The following is an 18,079-nucleotide window of genomic DNA, read 5'->3' as shown; positions in this document are numbered from 1 at the left end:
ACCCTCATGCCATCCCAGACTTCTACAGAACACAAAGATTTTTAGAAGAATATTTCAGCTCTGTAGGTCCATAAAATGCAAGTGAATCGCAACAAAACATTTTAAGGTCCAAAAAGCACATTAAGGCAGCATAAAATTAATCCATATGACTCCAGTGGTTTAATCCATGTCTTCAGAAGCTATGATAGGTATGGTTGAGAAACAGATCAATATTTAAGTATTTGTTTATTTTACTATAATTCTCCATTTTCACACACTTCTCCTTTTGTTTTTGCTGATTTGCATTCTTCGTGCATATCACCACCTACTGGGCATGGAAGAGAATTTATAGTAAAAAAGGATTTAAGTATTGATCTGTTTCTCACCCACACAGATCACATCACTTCTGAAGATATGGATTTAACCACTAGAGTTTATGCCGTGCTTTTTGGACCTTCAAAGATCTGGTCACCATTCACTTGCATTGTATGGGCCTACAGAGGTAAATTATTCTTCGAAAAATATTTGTTCAGCAGAAAAAAGAAAGTGTTACACATCCGTGATGGCATGAGGGTGAGTATATGATGAGAGAATTTTCATTTTTGGGTGAACTATCCCTTTAGACAGCCATAAGCCATTCTTAGGACAATTTGATTGAAAACTGCATACACTGTGTCCCTGTGGCGCTATGAAAATTCCTCTGTTTGTTTTAAGTGACCCGTTTCAAGAGAGACAAAAACATTGACTCGACTAAAGGAGCGAGTTGGGGGCCGGATTATCTACATGTTCAATCAATGACAGAAGCGGGACATATTTAGAAAGCTGTTTTGAAAACAATGTTTATTAATGCAATTCCATTTGGTGGCACAGAAATTACATACTTCAGCATTGTTCACTTCAAAAAAGTAGTTGAAATTATATATGTGCTTTAATAAAAGTCTTCTAACTCCATACTATTGCATTGTAAGAGGAACCAAGCAAAATTTAAGTTGTTATTCACTGAAAATCTTCATTTGCCTTATTGTTCATATTCAAAATGCCGCTTTGCCTTGTTTGACGGCAAAATGTTATTGGTTCTCACATGTGGCAATCGAATGGGTTAAAGTGGGAAAATTAATTGTATTTGATAAAAAACTACATTAATATAGGTTTATTAAATATAATTAAATATTTAAATTATATTAATTCTCATCAATGAAATGGGTTTTTATTTTATTGTTATTCCCATTATTCTATACATTACAGTAAAAAAAAAATTGTTATTCATTTGTTATCACCACCAAGAGAAATGATAATTACAGTATTGAGAATGAGAACACTTCATCTTTTAAAGGAATATTCCAGGTTAAATACAAGTTAAGCTCAATGGACAGCATTTGTTGCATTATGTTGATTACGGAAACAATTTATTTAAACTCGTCCTTCTTTAAAAACAGAAAAAGCTCAAATCTGGTTTGCATCGATGCACTTAAAATAGAAGTGAATGGGGGTAATCTGTAAACATTAAAATACTCACTGTTTCAAATGTATAAGACATAAATAAAATGCATGTTAACATGATTGCACATACTAAACTTTTCTGTGTAAAGTTATAGCCAATCAGGGCTGGACTGGGAAGAGAAATCGGCCCGGGATTTTACATAGCAACTGGGGGATTCCAGCCCTCTAGCCAATTTTACAACTCTGATGCCCTAAACCGTAAACCATTGGTTTATGAAACCACGCCGTAAACTGTAATCCTGGTAAACAATGATTTAAAAATGTTACCGCTCAAATAACACATAAGTTAACAAAATAATTAATGTAAGTGTTTCTATAAAATTATGAGCTTCACATTTCTGCCTTACAAACCCTCCAAAAATTGGCCCCATTCACTTCCATAGTAAGTGCCTCACTGTAACTTCGATTTTTGCCTTTTTAAAAGAAAAGGAGGGAGGAGTCAAAATTGATTTATGTGGAAATCAATATTATGTAACAAATGCTGTTGATTGAGCTTAACTTGTTATGAAACTGGAATATTCCTTTAATTGCATATCTTTATCATGTTCCATAAGAACAACTGAACAAATAAAATACTGAAGTCAGGACTCATTTTTGTTATGAGGTACAATAAGGACAAAGTAAAATGCAGAAAGTACAAATTCAAAAAGTTGACTTTCAAAGTTTTTCAATAACATCAGTTCATTATGGATGGCTCTTCTTATTTCCAAAAATAGTCACACGATCATTTAAATAGCTAGGATGTTAAATTGTTGCATTGATTGTGGAATAAATTTAGGTAAGCAAAATACATCTTCCATTACCATCAGATCAAAAAATATTCAACACTCAGACTACCAGGCACTAATGTTAAACCTCCATATTTTAAACAGCAATAAAAAAAGAACACTTTGTGTAATATGTTGTTAAAAGCATATTTAAAACAAATTCAAAATCCTTTTTAGACATTAATGTCTAAAGGGTAATGTCTTTTAACTGGGCTTTACCTTACCAGCTGTATAACCGTTGCCATGGTAGTTTCTTAAAAAAATAAACTTTTCAGAAATGTTTCTCTTATTGTACATTTCAGACAGTTTACAAATCAATTAACAACAGACTGATGTTCATTGTGGTATGGAGTAATATGTAATAAATACAGAACAATAAAATGATTCCCTTAATTTAAAGTCAAGTAATAATCGATGACCACATGAAAAACCACATTGAGACAAAAAAAAAAAAGTCCTCCCATGCATTCAACCCCCTCAGGTTGAGATTATTGTAATATTTGCTGCAACTCTTTCTCGGTCACTAAATATAATACTAAAATGACTGTATTTTAAACTCTTGCTACTAATCATTTCTGGACCACAATGAATTGGTGCATGCCATTCACATTCATTCTTTCTCCAGCAGATTGGACACCTCAGGAAACACAACTGCCTGTGGGTGGGTGAGTTGTTAATCATGGGTAACATAATCCTAACACTCTAACTGATTTAGTTTCTGTCACAATAGCACACCTGTCGTTAACATCAATTCCAGTGAAGTGTGCATATGCTATATCTTTATGTCTTCACTTATTAGTATAGGTAGCTGGTTTCTAGTAAAGTGGGAGATTTAAATCACTAAATGAAAGGCAGACAGGCTCTTATACACTATCAGAAGGCACCAGGTTGCCTGTGGTATCCAGCTGCATGCATTTACATGTGCAGGCCGATACGGGACATTCGCTGTGATCTCTGAAATGAAAGAAAATATAAATAAACTCTGTATAAATCACCATCCACTTTCGTCATACAAAAAAAAACAGCAGATCTACTTTTGTGTTCAATGGAAAAGGGGAATAATAGAGTGTAGGTAAATTACACAATGTGCATTTCTGGGTGAACTATTAGTTTAATACTATATTTTTCAAAAGGTCTTAAAATGACACTTTATATCCGTGCATGAATATGAATCCTCTTACCTGAACCAGCTGAGCATGTGACCAGCGTGACCCCCATGCCGGCAGTTGTGGCACCAGGTGAACCAGTTATTGAACTGTGCCAGTTTTTTGTCTCGTGTGAGATCAACTTTCTCGTCTGGTTTTCCTGTGCCTGAACATTTGAAGCTGACATTGAACTCTAAAATACTACAGCAACATTTGACATGATGATTTCATGTGTCGTATGGACACCAATGATCACTAATGCTTACTGGCTCAAAATTATTAACTACAGATGCAAATTTGCTTTAAATTTGACTGTTTATTGTATGTTTTATCTAGGCAATATGTAACACACACATACATATATATACATATATATATATATATATATATATATATATATATATATATATATATATATATATATATAGTGTGTGTATTATACAGTGGGCTTAAAAAATCTGAGACCCCAGTAAAAATCTAATGCAAAACAATATCAAGAACATTATCATGAACATACAAAAACAATAAAAAATAATTATATATATATATATATATATATATATATATATATATATCAGTACTTTTTATAACATTAAAGAAATAGCTCACCCAAAAATGAAAATTCTCTCATTATTTACTCACTCTCATGCCATCCTAGATGTGTATGACTTTCTTCTGCTGAACACAAACAAAGATTTTAAAAGAATATCTCAGCTCTGTAGGTACAAACAATGCAAGTGAATGTGGTCCAAATCTTTGAAGCTCCAAAAAACACAAAAAGGCAGCACAGAAGTAATCCAAGTCTTCGGTGGTTTAATCCATGTCTTCTGAAGTGATGCAATCAGTTTTGGGTGAGAACAGACCCAAATATAGCTCATTTTTCACTATAGCTTTTATGCTTTCTTTATACTTTTTGGAGCTTTAAAGTTTCTGTCACCATTCACCTGCATTGTATGGACCTACAGCACTGAGATATTCTACTAACAATCTTCGTTTGTGTTCTGCAAAAGAAAAAAGTCTGAGAAGGTGAGCAAATGTTGAGAGAATTTTAATTTTGGGTGAACTATCCCGTCAGATTTCCATGCTTCTACTGAAGCACAAAAGATGCTCTTTGGAACATTGTCAAATGTCTTTAAAGCAAAAGGGGGACATACCAAATACTAAGAAAATGCAACTTTTCACTCAAATTGTTATGCTGATAATATAATTTACAAGAAAAAAAAAATTCAATAAATAACAAAAATGCATTTTCGAACCTCACTATATGTGTTTTATCAACTATCCGTACCTGGACAGCTGGTCACAGGGGTGCCCATGTTCATTAAGCAGAGAGCACAACGTGGAAGCGGTTTGCGACATCCTGGGCAACTGGTGACCTTTGACTTAGTGGGTGAACCACTGACCCCATACTGACTGAATCCACGGCCCTGGTGTGGCATTGCTGAGCAGCTGTATGATATAGACTTTCCACAGAAGTTACAGCTCACAAACACCTGTACAAAACATAAATAATACAAATAAAACAATTAAAATGGTAAAATACAACATTAAAGGGATAGATAGAAAATATGTCATCATTTACTCACCCTTATGTTGTTCCAAACCAGTTTGAATTTCTTCTCTGGAACACAAAAGATGTTAGGCAGAATGACAGCCTCAGTCACCATTTTTTTTATTGTATGTAAAAAAAAGATACAATGAAAGTGAATGGTGACTGAGACTATCAGTCCTTGACATTTTGCCTGATATCTCCTTTTATGCTTCATGAAAAACAAGTCATTTAGGTTTGGAGCAACATGGAGTAAATGATGAAAGAATTTTCATTTTTGAGTGAACTATCCCTTTAAGAAATGTCAGGTTATACAAGAAATGATAGTAGTGATGAGATATTAATTGCATCGATATTTTGGCCGATACGATAATTATATCTGTTATGCCGATAACCAAAATTATTCATATTCAATATTTACTGTATGTCTCCACAAAAACAGAATTTATACTAAAGCTCAAATGTTCATAAAATTTGATTTAAAAACAGTTTAGAAATTTTTAAACCTGGCAGAGAAAAAAAAACTATTTATTTTGGGGGGAGAAATAAGCCTTGATATTATTTGCTAATATTACTGCTAATCGGTGGTTCGAATCCCGGCCCACACGACTCCACATGCTGAAGTGTCCTTGGGCAAGACACTGAACCCCAAGTTGCTCCCAATGGCAGGCTAGCACGTTGCATGGCAGCTCTGCCACAATTGGTGTATGAATGGGTGAATGTGTCACAGTGTAAAGCGCTTTGAATACCGTTAAGGTTAAAAAGGCGCTATATAAGTGCAGACCATTTACATAATATAGCCAAAAATAACATGATCACCAATATATCATGCATGCGTAATCAGAACTTAACAAGTGGCGCAAAGAAATATGTTTCTAGCCTGTGCAAGTGGTTTTGAACTGGGATCCAATTTGCTCCTATGAATGTCAAATTCAGCCCGTTTATGCCAGAACCTCCAGGCGTCCAGCAGATTCCGATAGTTTTCAATCCAGCACTGGACTCGAGGGTCCTTCAGCACTTCCCCTGGGGAGCCCTACCACAACAAAACACACAAAACAACATCATAATGACTTTTAAATATATAGTGTATACCCTACATATTTGTTTTAAGTGTTAATACAGCATATTCGCTTCTATTTGTTTTGCATTTACAGACATAATTAAAAGAAAACTTTACTTTTTCTCCACGTCTATTAGATTTCGGGTTATATTAATAACAAAGTACTGATAAAAGTTGACAAAATTAAAATGAATGTTATTTATCCATCTGTCGGACATGTGTTGTTCAGTATGTGCACATTCTGGTACCTTCAGCATGCAGAAACTGGCCGTCTGCACGTCTCCAGTGTGGTCTACATAACTCTCCATGAGATCAACTCCATCTTTGGTCAGGCCTGTCAGCAGAACGCCCTCCAGGTTACCAGCCTCTTTCATCTCATTGGTCAACTTGTCTATGAAACGAGGCAACTTATGGGAAGAAAAAAAAACGGCAGTGTACTATTGATTGTTCATCAATGAAGCTTGGGTGAACTGACGGGTGAACCGTTCTAACCTGAGTGTCATTTAAAAACATGCATGCGAAGGCCACCCGGTCCCTGACAGCCACACGACTCTCATCCTGTAAAATAGAAATCACACTTTTTATTAAAGTCTTGAATAAAATTGACAACAGAAGTGATCATTTGTGTGATTATTTTATTTCCTAAGGTCAACATATACTGTTAGTAAATGTTTTTATGTCAAAATGGTCAATTTTGGTATTAATGGCCTTATTCTACCCCATCATTCAATAACTGCCTTTTTGCAAAGCCTGCATTACATCGTTACTGATTCAACAAAGAAAAATTTAATTCACGCTGAAATGTGCTGCTCAAACTGTTAAGATCAGACTGAAATGATCAGAGATCTTGTTAAAAATAAACTTCAGCCACTTGCTTCTAATGTTGGGATTCTTTAGAAGGATCTGCAGAGCAGCAGGTGCTACACTCAGTCCAAAACAGCTCAAGGTTGTGCTAGTTATTGCAGACATGTGTCCTGTTTGTTTACTCATACTAAGGCAGGAGTTGTATTCATTGTCTGTGGTAATAGACAGCATGCCACAAATGTGGAAATGTGGTAATTTTCCTTTAAGAACAATCATCTATCATCTAGTTTTTCACTGACATACCAAGACTCCATCATAGGCTCCGGGTTCACTGGTGAGGAAGGCAAACATGATACACAGGTAGGGCTTCTTCAGCTGGAGTCTAAGAGAGCTGCACATTTCTCTCCACAGAGAGTTCTTCTCATCGGTGTAACCTGACAGAGCCATCGCCACAACATTCAGATTCAGATCACCTGATCACAACATACAGAAAAACATTTTGTAACACCAAACTTGAAGGAACAGTTCACCCAAAAATACTGGGGGCTTACTTTCTTCCGTAGAAAACAAACAATATACACAGATGAGCCAAAACATTATCACAGGTGAAGCAAATAACGATGATCATCTCCACCCTGTTGTGTACGGGGCTGCTTAGCCGCAGACCGGTCAAGAGTGATCATGATGACCCCTGTCCACCATAGAAAGTGCCTACAATGGGCAAGCGAGCGTCGGAACTGGACCATGGAGCAGTGGAAGAACGTCACCTGGTCTGATAAGTTCAGTTTTCTTTTACATCACGTGGATGGTCGTGTAGGTGTGCACCGTGGGAAGATGACAAGGCGGTGGAGGGAGTCTGATGCTCTGGGCAATGTTCTGCTGGGAAACCCTGGGTCTGGCCATTCATGTGGACATCAGATTGACATGTGCCACCAACCTAAACATTGTTGGAGACAGGTACACCCCTTCATGGCAATGTTATTCCCTGATGGCAGCGTCCTCTTTCAGCAAGATAATGCACCCTGCCACACTACACACATTGTTCAGGAATGATTTGAGGAACATGACAAAGAGTTCAAGGTGTTGCCCTGGCCTGCAAATTCCCTGGATTTCAATCCAATTTAGCATCGGTGGGATGTGCTGGACACACAAATCCAATTCATGGCAACTCCACCTCACAATTTACAGGGCTTGAAGGATTTGCTGCTAGTGTCTTGGAGTCGGCGCTGTTTTGGCATATTAGGCATGTGGTCATAATGTTTTGGATCATCAATGTATATTCAAGAATATACTAGCGTAACAATAAAAGTTGTCTGCTACATTCTAAGTCTTCTGGAGACATGTGATAGCTTTGTGTGAGGAAAAAGGAAAAGTTGTTATTGTATGGCTTCAGAAGACATGGAGGAATATAGCACATCAGTCATATGAAGAACATTGATCATGTTTGTCTTTTTCTTGATCATCATATGCTTTTAATGCAAGAAAATGCTTTCAATTTTAGAAAATAACTTATGTTTGCATTCAACAGAAGAAATACATTCATAGGGGTTTAGAATGGCATGAGGGTGAGTCAATGATTTTCATATTTTGTGTGAACTACAACAAAAACATGACAACTACTTAGAATCCAAACAACCATTGGCAATTATGAATAACCAAGCAGTCCCATGTACCGTATGTTTCTAAGGCTTCAGGGCATTTAATATTAAACAACTGGCAGCACTTATAATTTCTAATGCGCATTGTGTCACGCAGAGATCATGCTTTTGTCAAACAACCCTTTTTATGAAGCATGTAAGACTTTTTTTTTAAGCACAAACACAGGCAGCCATTTCTGACTCGATTTTATTAGCCTGCATTTCACACAGTCCTTCTAATGATTTTGTCCCAGTGACAAGGCAACATTCATTCAAGTAAACAGCAGAGAGGATGGGACACTCTCTATATCCCACAAAGGAATTCCTATCTCTATCTCAAAAAAGCACTCTAAAATGATTCAGGTACCATGTCAAGTTGACTTCCTTTGACATGAGATTATTATTTACTGCCTAACATATAATGCCACACACAAAAGAAAATTCCATTTGGATTTAAATAAAGGTTATGATCTGGGGTTGCTTCATTTGGTCAGGGCTAGGCTTAGCAACATTATGCGACAAGTCAGCTGAGTATCTGAATGTACTGAATGACCAGGTTATCCCATCAATGGATTTAATTTTCTTCCCTAATGGCACGGGCATATTCCAGGACGACAATGCCAAGATTCATCTGGCTCAAATTGTGAAAAAGTGGTTCAGGGAGCATGAGGAATCATTTTCACACATGAATTGTCCACCACAGAGTCCTGACCTTAACTCCTGACCTTAACCCCATTGAAGTATTTGGGAAGTACTGAGACGACTTTATGGAGTGGTTTGACTGTCCTGTCATCAATATAATATCTCGGCCAAAAACGAATGCAACTCTGGACAGAAATTATGTTGCATAAAGTTGTCGAAACAATGCCACGAGAAATGCAGTGTATAATAGATTTATTGGATAATAATACAATTGATGGGACAAGGATTTTTTTTGTTTTTTTGTACTATTGATTTTTTTTTTTTTATTTTTTTTTTTGCATTGTAACATTATTTTCATGACAATTAAACACAATAAATTGAGCAAATTCACTTTTGAGTTCTTTTTTGTTGCAATTCATATTACTCAATGTTGCTTCTCATTAATTTAATACAGTAATGTTCTTGTAATAATTATTTTAATTCAAATAATTTTTTCAATAAACAAAAAGGCAGAATAACAAAACATAAATACTTAACAATTTAAAGGGACAGTTCACCCTAAAATGAAAAAGTTCTCATTTACTCACCCTCATACCATCCCAGATGAGTATTTCTTTCATTAAATCTATGTCTTCAGAAGCGATATTATAGTCATGGGTAAGAAACAGATAAATATTGAAATCAATTTCTACTATTAATTCTCGTCCCTGCCCAGTAGGTGGTGATATGCATACAGAATGCAAATCGCCAAAAACAAGTGTGGTGAAAGTGGAAATTTATAGTAAAGAAGGACTTAAATATATATCTGTTTCTCAACCACGTCTATCTTATCGCTTCTGAAGACATGGATTACACAACTGGAGCCGTATAGATTACATTTATGCTGCCTTTATGTCCTTTTTGTACCTTCACAGTTCTGGTCACCATTCACTTGCTTTGTATGAACCTACAGAGCTGAAATCTTTTAAAAATCTTCATTAGTTTTAAGCTGAATAAAGTAAATCTGGGACATCTAGTATGGCATGAGGGTGAGTAAATGATGAGAGAATTTTCATTTTTTGGTGAACTATCCCTTTAAAAAATATATAATTGTTTTCACATAACAGTGATAAGAATGAGGGTTTTTTTGCATAGGAAAATGTGCTTAATTTTCATAAAAATAATGTCATAACGCAAACAAATCTTAATTGTCCTAAAAAAAAAGGCTTAATTTTCATTACAAATGTCTTATTTCTTTCTTTTAAATTTGGGGTGAAATATGACCCTCATCTGCTTTACAGGATTCGTGACATTCTACACCCTACAGGAGTCCTTGTGGGTGACCCTGTTACTGGCCCCATTCCTGTGCCGTACCTTTCTCTGTGGAAGCTCCTTTATTAAGAATCTGTATGGCCCTGCGGATGTCGAGATTAAAGAGGGCAACAGCTGCGGCTCTCTCCCACTCGCCCTCCTGCTCCAGAGACTTCAGAAAGGACTCCACATCGATGTCTGGCCCTCGACGGATCCAGCCACACAGCTGCAGAGCCAGACTGCGCTCCTCGCTGTGATACCGTGGTACATCAGTCTGTCTGTCTGAACCCAACCAGCACCGCCATGTCTCTGTAGTACCTAAGAATCGGGAAGGAGATGGTAAAATGTGGGGCATTTGGCAAATGTGCATGGAAAATATTCCTATTCTAACAGAGCAAATGTTCTTTTGACCCATCTATTCTATTCTAAAGTTTACAAGAGTTCACAGAAGATGTGATAATATAGAGCAAAAATAAACTAAATAATAAGGAATAATATGCGCAATATTTGTGAGTGCTGTTTATTTCTATGCTTATTATTTTTAAATTATCTGTGCATTGCATATTAGGAATGTTTTTTGTATAACACACAGAATTACAGTCAATGTAGAGCTTTTAAAATCTGTTGCTCATGAAGTTCTATTGCAGTTAGGATGATGCATTAGAAGGCAGCTCCCTATGTAGGCAGCATACACCAATGCTGCTCACTAGGTTTTTGGAAAAGAGCCTAATTCACTTACCAGAGCTGGACTTGACGATGTTTTTGATGCCCGAGTAGATCAGCGACTGTTTATTGCTCTGCTGCTTCTGTTCCACATTTTCAGTGTACTGTTTCATAAGTAATACTCTCATAGGAAATACAAGCATTTTGAATAGAATAAGACAAACTATATATATGACAATAAAAATTAATCAATCAAACCAGGGATTCACAAAGCAGTGGATGCAGTTCAATGATACATTTTCAAGAAATGTGAACATAAAAAATATTTGGTCAATGGACTGTCATGTTAAGTTGCTACAACTGATATCTTGTTGTTGGAAGACTTCTCAGTATCAGAAGCCACAGGCCATTCATGGACCATCTAATGAATATTGCACACAAAAATGGGAAGAGCTGGCTGAGAATTGGCAGTTCTAATCTGATTGGCTGGCACTACACAACTTTCAGAAGTTGGGGTGAGCCAATCAGCCTGAAAAACTAATAATATCCACTAGCAGAACTGTATATTCCTCTTTGCTTGAGTTACATCTGTGAAATAAAGTTTTCATTTTAAACAAATTTTATCAGGTCAACCAAATGACTGAGGAAAATGTTTGTTAACGAGATAACGAATACAAGACGAAAAAGAGGCATCATGACGACAAGGCATTGATTTCAATTAGAGCATACGGTTGACGAGACACAATAAATATTAATGCAAAATATTAACAGTGCAAAAACTGAAGAAATGTCAAGAGAAACATCTGTCTTTAGAAGAAGAAATATCTAAAAAGAATTAATCCATCATATAATCCAATAATCCACAATGTTGTGTATTTCCCACTTAAGATGCATGAACAGGAAGAGCTCAAAACCAGCAAAATGAACCACTTTACAAATGGGTTACTTACCTCTCTGTTTACACAGCTAATGAGATTATTCACTATATTCACAACATGCACTGTATGTAATATTACACTTACATCTGCACAGACAATGAAGCGAATGCACACTTGAACTAAGTTATTACAGTACTAATGCTTCAGTATATTCATTAGATGCTATAAATTCAGGAGCATTAATTCAGTTGTATTTTATATGTGTCTTTTATATGATAGATACATGTTTAATTTAATAATTGTTTAGACATTTTTCTATATGTTCGAATCAGTTAAAGTATTCAGGGTTTTATACATAGACACTGCTGTGCAATTATTTTTGTCTTTTTTTGATGACGCCAGTGTATTACTGAAGTTCGAGGTCAACTGATAGTGGATTAATCAGCCGATAGTTTTTAAACAAATTTATAGAATGTTAAAAATGTTCTTTAAAAAGTAACTATCACCACCGGTTAATCGGTAAAACCGATATATCGTCTACCTCTAATTGAGGTATCCACTATTTCTGGTAAACCTGCTCCTACCAGCACATAAAAGCTAAATTAACTGTGATTGATCCATTTACATGTCAGCGAGACAGACCCTTTCGGTCTAATTGCTAAGGTCTTGGCAAGAATAAACTAAAGAATAAAGTGGACCAGAATTCATGCCGTTAGTTTAAAGTCGAATTAGTCTCGAAAAATCTTCAAACAACAAGGAACAGTCCAGTTATAAGGACAGAATTGACTTGGACTAATTCAATTTTGGTCAACATGCTTAGACACTTGAAGCAGCAGACAACCATCTTTGGCAGGGCACAAATCTCTGAATGCCACAGCAATGCACTAAAGGATATAATGGAGTGTATACCACAGTGACCTCAGCTGGGGATCGTCCCCTCCAGCCAATACATGGTTTCGCCACACCTGTACGGTATCATGGCCGTAGCACGACTGTGCGCGTTCCCTCATCTTAGTGGCAATGTCCTTTTCATTAGGAGTTGTTCCCTGCCCGGCACCCTCTGCGCATTCATAGAGGTGTCTCCCACACGCCCACATCAGCGAAGTGGTTGAGCTCCAGGCCAATGAAATGCGCTCAAAAACGGTAAAGTCATTCATGACCCTGTTGGGCGACACCCTTACCATGCGGTTCTGCGCCGACGGATGCCAGGCAAAGCTACTGATGATGCTCTCACTGCAAGGCTGCACGCTGCGCTCAATGATGGAGGGCTCGACCTCGTCGCCGAAGGGCATGGGTGTGTGTTGCATGTCGTACAGCCGGATAATGTTGCTGTCGCGAGTCAGTGTGGCCAGCAGGCCCATGCGAGTCGGGCACCATGCCACTTTAGTCAAAGGTTTGGACTGCTCCGTTAAAGTGAAGACTGGTTTCTCAAATTTGCGCAAATCCCAGATGGCCACTTGGCCTTCGTAGAAAGATGCTACACGATCTTGAAAGTGAGGGTCCACTGTTACACCCTGAATGGCTTTGGTGTTCACAAAAGTCTTTTGGCTGGTGTTCCGCAGGTCAAAGATCGCCAGATTTCTGTGCATCCCAGCCAAGAGTAGCTTTTGATTATCACGAGGGAGCCAACAAAGTGATAGACATGCATCATTCTGACCCAATTCGTACAACGGCTTGGTCACTACAAGCCCAGAATCTGGGTCTCCCGACAGACGAACTTTCTCAGTGGGTACTGCCTCGGCAGAAAACTTACTACTGATGTCCCATATCAGCACTGAGAAATCTGCCCGATGTTTATCCAAACCAGCCGCAAGCCAGTTACTGTCCACCGGGTTCCATGCAAGGGTGTTGCATTGTCGGGCATGCTTGGGTACAAACTCTTTACCTACCAGTTCTTTGCATTTGGAGTTGTGATTCTGTCCCAGACTGGTCAGGACAACTCGGCCATTGGCCTGTCCCACCGCCAACAAACATTCAGGTTCCTGCTTTGGATACCAGGCCACACATTTCATATAAGGGGTGTCCGAGTTGATGGCCAGCAGTGTGGCCGCCGTCTCCTTGGATACGGGAAGAGCGCCAGCTTTGGTTTCTGAGGTTCCTGCGGGTCCAATCCGGTACAGGCTCAGTTCGGTGTCACAAATCACATAACGGTCTGCGTGATGAGGGGAACACAGGATATCTGGCTTACACCCGCTCGACATTGCAGGAGTATGGCTTCTTCAATGTCTGTATCTGCAAATGATAATCATAATATAGGGCTTTTATATGGCACCTTTAAAAAGTTTTAAAAAAAAGTTTACAAAACACTTGATCAGGAATGCCAATAGTGAGGTTCAAATGTTTGGATACATTGACAATCTAGTATTTAAAATTTTATTTAAACCTGAAAATAAACCAAGTTTTGGGATTTCAAAAATTTTAAAACATAAAAACGTTATGACGTATCAAAGAAATGTCCTATTTATTATTATAAAGTGTTTCATGTGTTTTATACAAAACATGAAAAAATTAACCTGCTGCATCTGAATACTCTTACACTTCATTTAAGATTTAACCATTTAAAATAAACTTAAAGATAATAAAAAAACAGATACGTTTGCAATTTGACAAATAAACAATAAACAACGAGTAAAAGTTGCATTTAATTTAACAGTGAGTTAGCTAAACAGCAAAAGCTAAACCACATCAACCTTTTCTTAACCACTAAAAGATATTGAAAGACGTTAGCAGCTATAGGAAACACACATAATAAAACACTTTGAGACATAAATATATCACAGCTGTGTTCACAAGCGTTTCATAAATATAAACTCACATTTGACGTTCAAACATGTTGAAGTTTCTTTAAGTCGCGTGAAGTCGGAAGCAACGCTGATTGTAAACACAGCGTGATTGGGGTGCACAAAATAAAAGTCCCTGTGTGTCTAAAATGGACATCCAGAAGCAGAGAGCGTTTGAGAATATTTGAGTTTGAACACTTTACTGCCCTCTACAGCTGCAAAAAGCTTTACTGATGGAAAGTGGAAGTGAAGTAATCATATTAATTAATATTAATAGATTGACAAACAAAAGCAGCAAACTGATTTTACTCTCTTGTTCACAATACTTTTTAATGTAAGATTTAATGCTGATATTGTTCCTTTGCAAACAAAAACTGTGACTTTTTTAAAAACATTTCTTAAGTAACTGCATGCAGCTGTTTTCAATACAAGTCAAACATTTACACTGGTGGCCAAAAGTTTGGAATAATGTACATATTTTGACGTTTCAGAAGGAAATTGGTACTTTAATTCACCAAAGTGGCATTCGACTGATCACAAAGTATAGTCAGGACATTACTGATGTAAAAAACAGCACGATCCAATTTGAAAAAAGTCATTTTTGATTAAATCTAGACAGTCCCCATTTCCAGCAGCCATCACTCCAACACCTTATCCTTGATTGATCATGCTAAATTGCTAATTTGGTACTAGACACTTGCCATTATATCAAACACAGTTGAAAGCTATGTATTGTTAAATGAAGCTTAACATTGTCTTTGTGTTTGTTTTTGAGGTGCCACAGTATGCAATAGATGGACATTAAGGTCAATATTAGGTCAAAAATGACAAAAAGAAACGGCTTTCTCTAGAAACTCATCAGTCAATCATTGTTTTGAGGAATGAAGGCTATACAATGCTTGAAACTGCCAAAAAACTGAAGATTTCATACGAAGGTGTTCACTACAGGCTTCAAAGACAAAGGAAAACTGGATCTAACAAGGACAGAAAGAGATGCGGAAGGTCAGATGTACAACTAAACAAGAGGATACGTACATCAGAGTCTCTAGTTTGAGAAATATAATTTTTTTCAAATTGTAATAGTAATTTTTCACATTATTAATGTTCTGACTATACATTGTGATCAGTTGAATGCCACTTTGGTGAATTAAAGTACCAATTCCTTTCTATAAGAGGAAAATCTGTAAATTATTTCAAAGTTTTGGCCTCCAGTGTACGAATAATCTTCTCAGGTACGCCATTAACTCAAGAATCACTGCAAATGGACCTTTGAGTCGGTGAGTTGAACACCGATTTGTGAAAGATTTGTCCATTTTAGAGAACCAGTCCTTCATAATGGAAAAGAATTAAGCCCCTTGTACAAAGGGGCCTCAGTTTGTTCCTGTGAGGCAGCAGATGCCCTAACCATGCCCTCACCCTAATCATAACCATATGGAGCCTGTCAGGCTGTGTAACCTGCAAGGAACAACCAGAGGCACCTTTCTCCCATCGTGAAGAAATAACCGAAAAGAATGATTATTTCATTCTGATTGTCGAGTTCAACTCACTGACTCTTGATCTAGTCTAGATCAAGTCTTCTCCAGTTAACATCTCACTGGAGCTGAAGAGTATCACACAAGTTTTTCAAACATCCCTTCAGAAGATCTGGGACCCCCAGGGGGCTGCAAGGGGGTGCTAGGGGTGTTGGTGGAAAAGTTCAGTGAAAGAAAAGTTGTTCATAAATGTAAAAAATATATATTTACCAAATGTTATGTTATTGCCATTTCAGTTTATTAAAAATGTTTCTCTTCAGGTTTATACATTTAACATGACCCAATTATTGGGTAGAAAAAGATATGTTGTCACCGTACAACAAACTAGCTAAAATCACAAATGCTGATATTGATATTCTGCCACATACACAACTTATTTTGTCATCAGATCAGTCTTTTGCTTTGGAATGTGCTTTAAAAATGTACAAAGAGGCCCAAAAGTTATTTTATTGTTCTAACAACAAATTATTTCCATTGAACATGGATTGGATCTGTTGAACATCTATCCATCCATCCATCCATCCATCCATCCATCCATCCATCTTCAACCGCTTATCCGAAGTCGGGTCGCGGGGGCAGGGGGCCCCAAACTTTCATATCCCGAGCCACATTAACCAGCTCTGACTGGGGGACCCCAAGGGATTCCCAGGCCAGTGTGGAGATTTAATCTCTCCACCTATTCCTGGGTCTTCCCCGAGGCCTCCTCCCTGCTGGACGTGCCTGAAACACCTCCCTAGGGAGGCGGCCAGGGGGCATCCTTACCAGATGCCCAAACCACCTCAACTGACTTCTTTCGATGCAAAGGAGCAGCGGCTCTACTCCGAGCTCCTCATGGATGACTGAGCTCCTCACCCTATCTCTGAGGGAGAAGCCCGCCACCCTTCTGAGGAAGCCCATTTTGGCCGCTTGTACTCGCGACCAAGTTCTTTCGGTCATGACCCAACCTTCATGCCCATAGGTGAGGATAGGAACAAAAATTGACCAGTAGATCGAGAGCAATAGAGCGAGTGCAATACCGCCCCCGCTGTCACGATTCTCAGGCCAACCTCCCGCTCCATTTTCCCTCACTCGTGAACAAGACCCCGAGGTACTTGAACTCCCCTACAGATAATATTTAAAAAAATTATTTTGGCTTCAGTACAGTAACAAAATAAAAGCTAATTATTTAAATGATCTTCATATTATAACACTTACATTTTTCTTACTTTTCTGTGGTCTTTATACACAAAAATATAAAGTGACAGTTATAGATTTTAGGAGGGGGTCCCTGGCAAGGTGATTGTCATATTTGGAGGTCCTTGGCATTAACGAGTTTGAAAACTGGAAGAGTGAAGACTATTTCTTTAAGAGTAAAAGAAGAACTGAGTCAAATCTCAGGAGGGCTCCTGCATGTTTTTAAGATTTGAAGGGGAGCACAGTTTATGGACTGTTCTGTTGTCGTGGAATCAGAAGCTTTTGGAAACCATGTCAACAATATCTTCCAACCAATCATTCAACTGCCATATGCAAAACACAAACACAGAGAGAGAGAGAGAGAGAGAGAGAGAGAGATAGAGAAGAGAGTGAGTGAGAGAGAGAGAGAGAGAGAGAGAGAGAGAGAGAGAGAGAGTGAGTGAGAGAGAGAGAGAGAGATAGAGATAGAGAAAGAGAGTGACTGAGAGAGAGAGTGAGAGAGATAGAGAAAGAGAGTGTGTGAGAGAGTGAGAGAGAGAGATAGAGAAAGTGAGTGAGAGAGTGAGAGAGAGAGAGATAGAGAAAGAGAGTGAGTGAGAGAGAGAGTGTGTGAGAGAGAGAGAGAGAGTGAGAGAGAGATAGAGAAAGAGAGTGAGTGAGAGAGAGAGTGAGAGAGATAG

The 18,079-nt window shown here is 37.7% G+C and overlaps 1 protein-coding gene across 2 annotated transcripts; it reads right to left on the bottom strand.

Annotated features, from left to right (window-relative positions):
* Window positions 1-806: 806 nt before the first annotated feature.
* Window positions 807-14,790, bottom strand: mios (missing oocyte, meiosis regulator, homolog (Drosophila)). Of its 2 annotated transcripts, XM_052144700.1 has the most exons (11): window positions 14,730-14,790; window positions 12,810-14,146; window positions 11,113-11,211; window positions 10,437-10,691; window positions 7,108-7,277; window positions 6,493-6,558; window positions 6,249-6,407; window positions 5,821-5,973; window positions 4,680-4,884; window positions 3,428-3,557; window positions 807-3,200 (listed from the first exon to the last, which is right to left on the bottom strand). In XM_052144700.1, the coding sequence occupies exons 2-11, from the start codon at window positions 14,113-14,115 to the stop codon at window positions 3,110-3,112; spliced, it is 2,634 nt and encodes an 877-aa protein (XP_052000660.1). In that variant the 5' UTR covers window positions 14,116-14,146; window positions 14,730-14,790; the 3' UTR covers window positions 807-3,109. The 2 variants fall into 2 exon arrangements, 1 of the variants encoding a protein (XP_052000660.1); XR_007972156.1 differs by lacking the exons at window positions 807-3,200; window positions 3,428-3,557 and having other exon boundaries at window positions 4,748-4,884; window positions 4,978-5,973.
* Between the last annotated feature and the right edge of the window lie 3,289 nt (window positions 14,791-18,079).

The sequence above is a fragment of the Xyrauchen texanus genome, chromosome 15 (assembly GCF_025860055.1).
Source record: "Xyrauchen texanus isolate HMW12.3.18 chromosome 15, RBS_HiC_50CHRs, whole genome shotgun sequence".
NCBI lineage: Eukaryota > Metazoa > Chordata > Actinopteri > Cypriniformes > Catostomidae > Xyrauchen > Xyrauchen texanus.
This window is presented reverse-complemented; position numbering and strand designations above follow the sequence as displayed.

What these genes read in the sequence shown, in the direction of transcription:
- mios (XM_052144700.1), bottom strand. Translation starts at nt 14,115, where the DNA reads ATGTCGAGCGGGTGTAAGCCAGATATCCTGTGTTCCCCTCATCACGCA. An exon ending in CCAGTTTCTGCATGCTGAAG is followed by an intron (nt 5,974 to 6,248) that starts GTACCAGAATGT and finishes TTGTTGTGGTAG; the next exon opens with GGCTCCCCAGGGGAAGTGCT. An exon ending in GTTCAAAACCACTTGCACAG is followed by an intron (nt 4,885 to 5,820) that starts GCTAGAAACATA and finishes TGTTTTGTACAG; the next exon opens with GTGTTTGTGAGCTGTAACTT.